At 35.6% G+C, this 10,539-nt stretch overlaps 1 protein-coding gene across 16 annotated transcripts in view; it reads right to left on the reverse strand.

Annotated features, from left to right (window-relative positions):
• LOC103700810 (Chaperone DnaJ-domain superfamily protein) overlaps positions 1–6,574 on the reverse strand; it is a 15,406-nt gene extending 8,832 nt beyond the window's left edge. For 15 of the 16 annotated variants that reach the window (XR_016399930.1, XR_016399928.1, XR_016399929.1 and 12 more), the window contains exons 1-4: positions 5,796–6,215; positions 3,784–4,638; positions 2,483–2,568; positions 976–1,110 (exon numbers count right to left, since the gene is read on the reverse strand). Coding sequence is in view for 2 of the 16 variants with exons in the window: in XM_088718894.1 (XP_088575020.1) it covers positions 976–1,110; positions 2,483–2,568; positions 3,784–4,638; positions 5,796–6,107 (1,388 nt within the window). In the remaining 14 variants the exon portion in view is untranslated. Of the gene's footprint in view, positions 1–975; positions 1,111–2,482; positions 2,569–3,783; positions 4,639–5,795 lie in introns of all 16 variants that reach the window. The other variant, XR_015976600.1, reaches the window with a different exon arrangement.
• Positions 6,575–10,539: the final 3,965 nt, after the last annotated feature.

The raw sequence follows: 10,539 nt of genomic DNA on the forward strand, positions 1-10,539 counted from the left end.
ACAAACTTCTTATCAAGATTTTAGTTTATCTAAATATATTCATAAAGGACTTTTAATTGGCCATGTAACCAGAATATTTAAAGACAAAATCAGAATCAATATATATGAAGCAGCATTGCCTAACAATTATGACTAGATTATGGTCACACCAAGCTAAGCAAACATAACTAGCTACTCCTCCTAATTGAAGTTAAAGTATTGTAATATAATGCAAGGAATGGAATGTGCTTCTAGTTTTGTATGTACTTGTCATCTTGGAAAGTATCCTTGTTTGTTTGTCAACAGTGAGAGAGAGAGGAGGGGGGATTGTGCTGAGATTTTCTAGATGTCAATATACTAGTGATGTTTGTTACGCAATTACTGGCATGTACTACAACATAAGAAATGCAAAGGCATCATCAGAAATCTAGATATCCACAACTATTCAACTTTTAACTCTTTTGTTACATCAAAGTCATGGACATGTCAATTGTCCATGCCATGTTACATATCCATATCACTGTTCAAAAGTTAAAAGATTGTCTTGTTCATAGAGCAGAGGATAGTCGTTGGTAAAGTCTAGGTGTATAGTATTATGGTAACCTAATAGCCTGCTGATTAGAAGTGCGCAAAAAAGGGATGTATGATGCATGATGGTGATACATTGGAGAACAGTTTTGTGGATGAAAGCAACGTATATCATAATGGTCTACATTGTTCTGTCATGTGTCATTGTTGAATTGTTGAGCACAATAATGAGGTATTGGATTTGTCAAACCCTTACTGGATTCAGAAATATGAGCAAATTCAGAAATCGGTAAATGAACATCTAACATTATGAGCTACATGTCCAATAAATAAGAAATGTGTAAATGCAAAGAATAATTTAATTGAAGGTAAAACATGCTTGTATAGCAGAAGATGACGATGTGTCTATCATAGCAGCAAAATAAGATGATTACAGAATCAGGCATCATAGTCACATGGTACACTTACTTTTCAGGATGTTCAGTCATACCATCCCATTGCCTTTGGGAAGGCACAGTCCTTCTTTTCTTGTCCTGACCAAATGTTTCAATGTACCAGCCACCAATGTCATGCATGCTACAACGAGGCTCAAACAGCCAATATCTGCAAAATAGAGATGCATACGGCATGACATCTTTTTTTTATTTAAGAAAAAAGAGTGCATATCAAATGTCTAGTACTCGGTCACTAAGAGCAATAGTAATTTAATGATAGTGTGCAAGTTTTTCTGTCCACTTTGGACTCTCTGGCCCCTATGCTCCAGTCTCAGTTTTACATCCAAACTGCCACAGCTTTGTAATGCTTTTGGACCGCTCATGAGTTTGTTTTTTACTTTTTTAATGCATATTGTTGTGAAAACAATTCTTGTTTCTATTGAAGTCATACTCATTCTTCCAACAAATTAAGAGTCCAGATATCATGGGCTTTATAAAACAGGATTACCTTATTTCACTATAAAGTACATTTACAAGCACCATTGAAATTTATTGCATTATCTCTTACTTCATATATAGCAGATCTTCAGAAGATTCCATGACCAACAAGTCAGTCGGTAGCACCTATGGATTTGGTTTGATAATCCGAGTCATAATTTGTTAGAAGTTTGAGAACATTTCATGTCTGGCTCGGCCTATCATCAACAGTCTACAAAGTTGAGGTGGGGCCAAACACAATTTGGCATGAGAAGGAATCTACACATAACCGGTACTGGTTGGCACCCATGAAGACTGTTAACGAAATTTAAACCCATTCAAAGTAGGAAGCAATATCCAAGATTCTGCTGAAATTGGAATGCCTAAATGAAGTTGAAAGAACACAATGTTGAATATAAGAAACTGCTTGTTAATGCATAAATTACAAGCCAAAGAGTCAAATTGCTAATGTATTGCCATTTAAGTCAAAAGGCATAGGTAGCTTAAACTAGCTCGAATATATCGGTAATATATTACTATTGATCAATCCTGACATTTACATAATCACACTCCACTTGTGCCCTGCATGGAAGTCTAATGACACCTTACATGGTCACCTTCCACTTCCGCCCATAACACATTATACCCAAGAACCCTTGACTCAGACCAGTGGACTAGGCACTATAAAAGAGGAGTTCTAAGGATAAATCTCTGTCACTTGCAAGTTACCTGTATCTATTTTAGCAAAAATCCATCATGTAAGACTCCAGTAGTTTCTCATCAATATCCACACAGTTATCCAATGTTTTACCATGTGACAAATGTTAAAGCCAACTTTATATTTCTGGCATACATTCCCTTGCCAACCACAATGCCCACAAGACTGCGAGGTATCCAGCTTGCTAAAGAAACTACAGCATAAGCTTAAATGGTTAATCTGCTAATATGGGGAAAAACTAAAGGTGAGGTAAGCATAAGATTTGACACTATGACAGTTAGCTAGAAGCCAATAAAAGGGTCCATCAAATTATAAAGAGTCTGGAAACAAGAAGATAACAACTTACTTGCTAGGTGGTAAGCCTGCTCTACTACACTGGCATTCACAAGATGAGACCTCACCCCCAACTCGAAACCAGCGCACGTGCTTCACCTGGGAGTCGATAAAAGTACTATTACCAATTGTAGAATGTGCAGCAGAAATACAATAGATACATATAACCACTCAATCTAGGGACATGAAGAACACTTGCATTAACTTTTTATAAAAGAAACACTGTTTTAGTTCTCATATTCTGTATCAGATTATAAGCTGACAGGTCAATTTTTTAACAAAAAATTTAATTCTAGATGACATTCAAACATTTCAGGTTTCTTTGAACATTAGGTGTGTATTCATATTCCCAACAGATTACGGCTCTAAGAACATGGAGCCACAATCATGGCAGTCAACGATGAAGGTTGCTATCTTTACCCCTTAAAAAAATTTGACATTGCTGGGAAGCTCAGATTCCAGAGAGATGACCTGACAACCAAATAACAACAAATTTCAATTTCTCCCATACTAGAGCAAGATCTTTCTTGCTCTCGTATCAAGTTGTAGCTCTTGGATCCTAGAGACGTTAAGCAATCTAAACTACATAGATGAACAACAAGAAAGAATATAAGAAATAGAAGAGGAAGGAGAGAAGAAAAGAGAAGACGAAGATGAATTAACCGGGTCCAAAACTGGCCCATGCAACTGAAGATAAGCCAAACAGCCTGTTTATGCTTAAAACTACATGGTCTCGTCTATGCGGTACACAGTCTGTACCACTCATGACAAACAAAAGCATGCTTTCTTTCTTTTTTTTAATTGTTTAATCATGATTCTTCTTAGACTTCCTCTCCATTCTCCTCATCGTGCTTGGACAAAGTGGAGATAATGACGAAGCATGCTCTAACACCTAACTCAGTAAGATGAAATGCAACTTACCTAGTATGATGGACAACAAAGTCTATGCATGCTTGCAAGAGGGTCCCAGGATGGTGAACAAAAAACTGAAGAGGTGAATATAATGTTGGAAAAATGGAAACAGAAATGCACCATATAATTTCATTATAGCACTGCCGCAAAAAGAAAAAGATAATCATTTGAAAATCAAGTTTTTTGATCATGAAAGTTAAGAAATATGCAAAATAATTAGACCGATTTAAAATATCTTCTATTTCATGAGTAAAGGATGATCAAGGTAAGGTAAGGTAAGGTAGAGAAACCCTTGCAGCAAGTTGAAAATAATGGCACTAGACTAATAAAGAATCAATATTACATCTAAAATAACTAGGAATATGAAATTAAAAAATCCTAAAGTGAAATAAAATTACAGACCAGCAAAGTTCTGTGTTTCATAATCACATGAGTTTTTGTACCACTGCCATCATAAACAGAACAGGATGCTTCTTCTGCACTTGTTCCTAATCCAGTTATTGTGCCTAGGAGAATTTTCGATCCAGATGAAACTGCATCTTGAGCATCATGTAAAGTAAGAAAGACATGAATGTGATCTTCAGAATCTATTGTTTGTGTGCCAATGCATTTGCATTTAGGGCTCCTAGTCGCAACAGCGACTGCTCTTCCATAGATATGCAATTCAAGATCTTTGTAAACATCTGATTGAAAATTACTGTCCTGTTTAACATCTTCTTCATGGATATTAATGCTTCCAAAAGAATCACAACATTTTTCCATTGCAGTATGTGTAACATACTGACAAAGTCCAGAAGCCACGGAATCAAAGGGATTCAGCTTTTCATGGCTTATATGTGACAACTGAGGAATCTTATCAACTATATTAACAATTCCAAATAGATCTCGTCCTGAAACCAAGTGCAACACCTCAGAAGTTTCATATACAGACCTCTCTTCAGCTTCAAAACAGTCAGGAAGAAGATCCATAGACTCAATAATTGGGCCATAATATGCAGTACGTATTGCTGAATAAAGTTCGCTCTCAAGTTTACCGAAGTAACCAGATCTTGTCACAACTTTTTTCTGCATAAGAATGTCATCAATAGTAAGTCTGTACCACCTTAGCCACTCCACTACATTATTTTGCTTTGTCAAAATTACAGGTGAATTGTATGCATAAACAGCTGAACCAAGCCCATGATCTTTATGAGGTATTGTTCTCTGGGAATACAAATAGCTGTCGTAGTGGGCTCTTCTCTTAGAATCCGAAAGAATCTGCAGTAGAATAACAACAAATATGACAAGAATTAGAAGGATATAGCTGATGCACATCTAACAAGTTTCTTAGGAAGCACAATTTAATTTAGTTTGTTCTTGCAAAATGCAATCATATGCTAGTACAGCACTGAATTTTTATGCCTATGGAGATATACAAGCCAGCATGTTAGCCTCCAACTAACATATTTAACATTAAAAATAATAATAATAATAATATCTGGGCCAATATAGTGAGATATTGTAAATTTAGTGACGGGACATTATACTTTCCGGTAGAACAACTGCAGAGTTTAGGTTAACCAGTTTACAAGTTGTCTATTGACTACTCTCAATAGCACCATGCTATTGTCCTATCATCTTATATGATATAGTTTGCGGTAAGATGGTATTGTTGTGTGATTGCTCCTTCCTTTCATTTAATCTCCCTCCAAGTTTTCGCATCATAGTTTCACATCATCATGTGCACCTCACAAACCCAACAATCGTTCTTCAAATCACTTATCTAGAATCCCATGTATCATTACACATTCAGCTCACCTGCCCAATGCTAATCCTATACAACATAAGTAGAGAGGGGAAATTCTTAAACAATAGTGATCGGATAGCCCGGATTAAATCTAAAATTTATAACGAAGAGTTGAAAAGGATTGCAATCATCAGTCCCACCAACATTGACATCAAATCATCAGGTAAACAAACCTCAACCCTTGATGCAGCACACCAACTGTCACTCATCCTTAACCTAAAAACTCTGAACGAATTTAGTAACTCAAACACTAAGCTTACTCACTACTACCAGCTCACAGGAGATAATAATCCCAAAATTCATCAACCTAAACACCATAATCTTGACAAATTCATAAGAACCCTCTATCTTGTCAAATCCACCAATTCCCCTCGACTCGTAACCTAAGAGTTGATTCTTTTTTCAATAAAAAAAGAACCAAATTTTTGTCTCCTTGGGACAACCGAGTCATTCGAACCATAGTCTTAATCACTACCAACACTCCACAGTGATCTAATTCCCCTAAATATATCAATCTCTACGAATCCATAATAGACACATATCAAATTCAGCAAAACGTCAAAGATATTAAATTCTCACCCGATTCAGATCAAGCTATCAAGCACTCACAAGGATGGCAACTTCGTACCTCATAAGCGGCGAGGATCTGGAGGAACCGCTGGGAGGCGGCAGGGTCATCCGGCGACGGCGAGACATCGGGGTGGGTCTCTTTGGCGAGTTTCCGGAACGAGTCTTTGATCTCGGCAAACGAGCTGGTCTCCGAGACCTCAAGCACCTCGTAGGCGCTCTTTCCGGCGAACTCCTCGCCGCTGGTGTTCCCGGCGCTCAGCAGCCTCCTCCCACCGCCGGCCATCCCGTAACCTCCGCCCCTGGAAAGCGATCCAAAGGCCTCTGGGAGTAGGTATTGAAGGCGGTGGAGCTCTCTCGCTCGAAGTACCATTGCGGCCGGAAATCGGCGTCGGAGAAGAGAGAGAGAGAGAGAGAGAGAAGAGGCCGTCCTCCGCCGACCGAGCGCGGCTAAACGGCGAATTACCCTGAAGAAAAGTGGTGACGTGGCTTACCAATAGACCTCCACGTATGAAGTAATTCTTTTTGGGGCCGCTGGCTAAGAAATGGATTTACGGTCATTTAGGCCTGTTAATGATAACTTGGGCTTGTCTCTTTTTGGGCCGTTTCCGAATAACCTTTGCAGGTTTATTCCTTGGTCATGCAACAGGCCCATGCACAATCATATACTTTTGTATTTGTAATTTATTTTCAATTTCTTAGGTTCTATTGGTCCTAGAGAAAATAAAAAATATAAATTAACCAAAAAAAAGGAAGGAAAGAAAATTGAATATTTTTTTCACATTTTTTTGGAGACTTGGAGTAAGATTTTTTTTTTTTCTCTAGTAAAAGATTAGGCATAGACTAGACTTTTTCATCAAGAAAATTAAAAGGCGAAGGTACAAAGAAATCCCAAGGGTTCAAGATAAAGAAGAAGGGAAAAGAAAGAATAGTAAAATAGATAAAACAACATGGACTAGAAGGATGACAGAGTCATGCTCAAAGCAGAAAGGCAAAATCTACTAAAAGTAACACATCCTTCACAATGTCTGAAATTGGTTTGATCTCATTTCATAATCTATCGCTTCTTTAGAATAAGAAAATTGAAGAGATCATAATTGAGAAAGTAATTAAGATACAAATAAGTTATCTTAAGCTATATGCCTGCTTATTTTCTCTCAAAATCACTACTTTCTGAAAAAAATAAATTATATTACATGAAAAGAAAATTTTGATAATATAAATCTTCTCTTTGGATTTTTTTCTTGAGTTTTATTTTTAGTGCCAACAAAATTAAAGAAATTAGATTCTTCTTTAACAATGGTTTTTTTCTTTCGATTTATTTCCCATCAAAAAAAGCCTTGATGAATTAGCTTTGTCAAAAGCAGGATAAAAAATTCAATGTTGATCGACTTATATAATTTTGTATTTATTTTTATGATATAAATGATATACCCAAACTTTGTAAAAGGATTTACTAGTAACTGGTTGAGGAAATTTTCAGCATACAGGAATTAATTGGATAAACTATTTCTATATAGTTTCTAATTCACAAATTCTTTATTCGTATTTATTCTTTATTTATATTTTTTTATCAAATTAAAATTTAAATTTACAATTCATTTTTTTATTTTTTGTTTCCTTTATTATACCAAAATATATAATTTATAAATTCGAATCACATCAGCTATTGAGTTGCTTCAGAACTAGAATTTAGGTAATTATATCCATGGTTTAAATATGGGCCATTAGTCCATCGAATAGCAGGAACGTACGGCGACTGTTTTGTTAGTGAATTGTTGCATGTGAGAGGACCATTCAATCTGCGACTGTTTCGTTAGTGAACTGCTACATTTGAGAGGGACCGTACAATTTTATTGCTGTCATCCTTTGTTTTGCATTAGCCAATTTTTCTAATCGAAATATCCAATCTTGAGTGGATATCAGCATCAAAACCCTAATCATATGCTGCACCTTGCTGGATTTTGTAACAACTTAAAACCTTATCCAAAATGGCTAGCCGAAATATATTATTTGGGTTCCTTGGTCCTATATAAATACCTAAAATCTATCCAAAAAATAACCGATGTGGAACTAAACACACGTCCGCACGGGTCCTCACACACTCCTCCTATTTAAGCTCTAACGTCTTTATCGAGCTAAGAGTTCAAATCCATATAAATCTAATTACAAGAATTACAATCGACCCATGGTCAACACCAATAGATCCGTGCTACAGTGCCCTCTAATCCATATATAGGTCGGATCCGCTCTAACATTATTTGTAGCTTAGTCAAAAAATATTATTTAGATTTTTTGAACTTATATAAAATTCCTAGGATCCAGCGAATAATTGGTATAAGACCAAACATATATCCGTATATTTCCATATAGTTTTAACAATGAATATGATTGATCATTGAAGAGAAAAGCTTGCCGTTAGTTTAAATTACTAAATGACTCAAATCATATCAACATTGACCGCGGTCCCAAAATTTGGCATTAAGCATGAGAAATGACGTGCTTTCTTTGTCCATTCTCCCATGCAAAGTCTCTCTCTCCTGGCCCTCTGCATGGAGCGAGACAAAGATAGCTGTAAGCCAGCAAATGCCCCAATTATTGAAGGACGCGATTATTTCGGATAAGATCTGTTATCTGAAGGAGAGAAATGGTTGGTAATCTTTGCCACAAATCCCGGTTGGATTTGTTCTTCCATTCCGCTACCAATTTGCAATCCAACTAGATTCCTTATCTGGATGCCAATTTTCTACTACTCAATATTAATAAAAAAAAAAGTCATCTTCCTTCCAGGTATGGAAGACCACATATTATGAGCTATCTGGACGATGACTCGCAGCTGTGGTTGGTGTCTCAGCTCACCAGTGGGACACCTAAGAACCATCTTGATGCCCAGCTATCATGCTCATAATTTTATACATGCATGCATAGCATCCAACTTGGAACAGATAAGATAGATTTTATTCCAGTTTTATAAAAGAAAATAAGAAGGGCAAAAGAGGACAAGCATTACGTAAGTAGAGAATGTGCAAAAGGGAAAAATTCAGAGATCAATGAGGCACTCAAACCACGTAAGGCCAACATGAGTACCACAAATCACCTTTTTCAGCAATAATCTTAGTGCATAAAAATCTAACTCAAACTTCATAACAATGATTTGCCTTCTCCAATAGTAAGGAAATCAAAAATCATGGTTGTTCCAGCAGTACCTCAAAGGTCTATTAATATGTTACATGTATACATAAAAATGTCAATTATACAAGTAACATGCTTTCTAAATATAACCACTATTCTACTATAACGGTCATTATATGACAAAAATAATGATGAAATTTTGGCCCATTTAAACCTCCCAAAAAGTTGGTACTGTGTCGTAGATTTTAAAAAGTTATCCAATCTGGATAAAAAGAATCATCTCAATTGAATGTCGTATGGCTAAGTTTTTGCCTCCAAAAATAGCACACAATTCGGCTTTCAATATAGTAAATCTTGCTCATAGATCCTATCCATCCCTACTTGTAGCGGCCAATATAGTTCATATTGAGTTTTTTGATCCTTCTAAATCAAACCAATACTTTTTTTGTTAGCGCTGCTGAAAACTTTGATTAAAAGTGGGTCTATTTTTCATATATAGTTTGTCTATAATGTAATGGAACACCCAGTTCAAGAATATAATTTTGAATTTAATTATTAGATCAAATCTTTGGTTAGGAGGTCACTCATGCTAAAATCTCCAAGAAATGCCATTTCGAGTGTACATAAACCATTCTACCATCGTAGTAGAAAAAATAAACCATTTTGATAAAAAAAATTGCCACTAATTACCATAAACAATTTTACTAAACATTTGCAACCATTAACTCTTTCCTCTATTGGTTTTCCACCTTAATTATAACTTATTTATAGGATTTGCTGGCTAACCTGATCTACTAACTCTTACTCTACGCATAGTATTTGAATATTCTAGTCTTGCAGTTAAGGATGTGGCTGCTTTCGAGAGCCAAGGCTATAGCTTACTAGTCCCTAAAATCAATCCAAGTTATAGGGTTTGGGTCTGAAAAATAGATCCAGTAAATTATTAGGTCTGGTTTGCTTGAAAAAATTAGGATTGAGTCTTATTCAATCTGCCATGAATTTAGATCGATACACACATACTTGAAAACTTTAATCTGACAAAGTATATATCTATATGTACACACACACACACACATATATATATATAATAAAATATTGAGTAGAGAATAAGCAAACCATAATCCACTCTATTCAACCAAATTCTATCCATTCATGTATGGCTATGACCAATTGATTTTATTAAAATTTTAATATTTTAATATATAGAGACATAATATTTCAACTAAGCTTGATTATTTTGAAAATATTTCTTTCTTCTTCATGTCTTTTAATTGCATTGATGCTTAACAATATAATAGAACTAATAGCTAAAGAAAAACCATTTGGCTTTTTTTCATATTTTCTAAATTAATTTCCTTTTTCATGTTTCATAATTTATGATTCATCATTTAGGGTGCATCAAATAATCTAAACAAATGATCCAAAAGTGTAGCAAATAATTTACAAATCATCAAATTGGGTTTTTTTTCTCTCTCTAACATTGGATATGGATGGAAGTTTTATTTGCATTTGGTTTTTTTTTTCTATGTTTTTACTAAGATGGGTAATTCATACAATACGTGTACGGATACACCCCATGAAGTCGGAAAACAGAACATCACAAAGCCCCCGAGGCAGCTCCCTATCTCTTGCCCACATGATGTTGTCGGTGTAGTTGGCTACTTCCGCAGCTC

The sequence above is a fragment of the Phoenix dactylifera genome, chromosome 1 (genome assembly GCF_051530095.1).
Source record: "Phoenix dactylifera cultivar Ajwa chromosome 1, Ajwa_hap1_PhDact_Kaust_v1.1, whole genome shotgun sequence".
In the NCBI taxonomy this organism is placed as follows: Eukaryota; Viridiplantae; Streptophyta; class Magnoliopsida; order Arecales; family Arecaceae; genus Phoenix; species Phoenix dactylifera.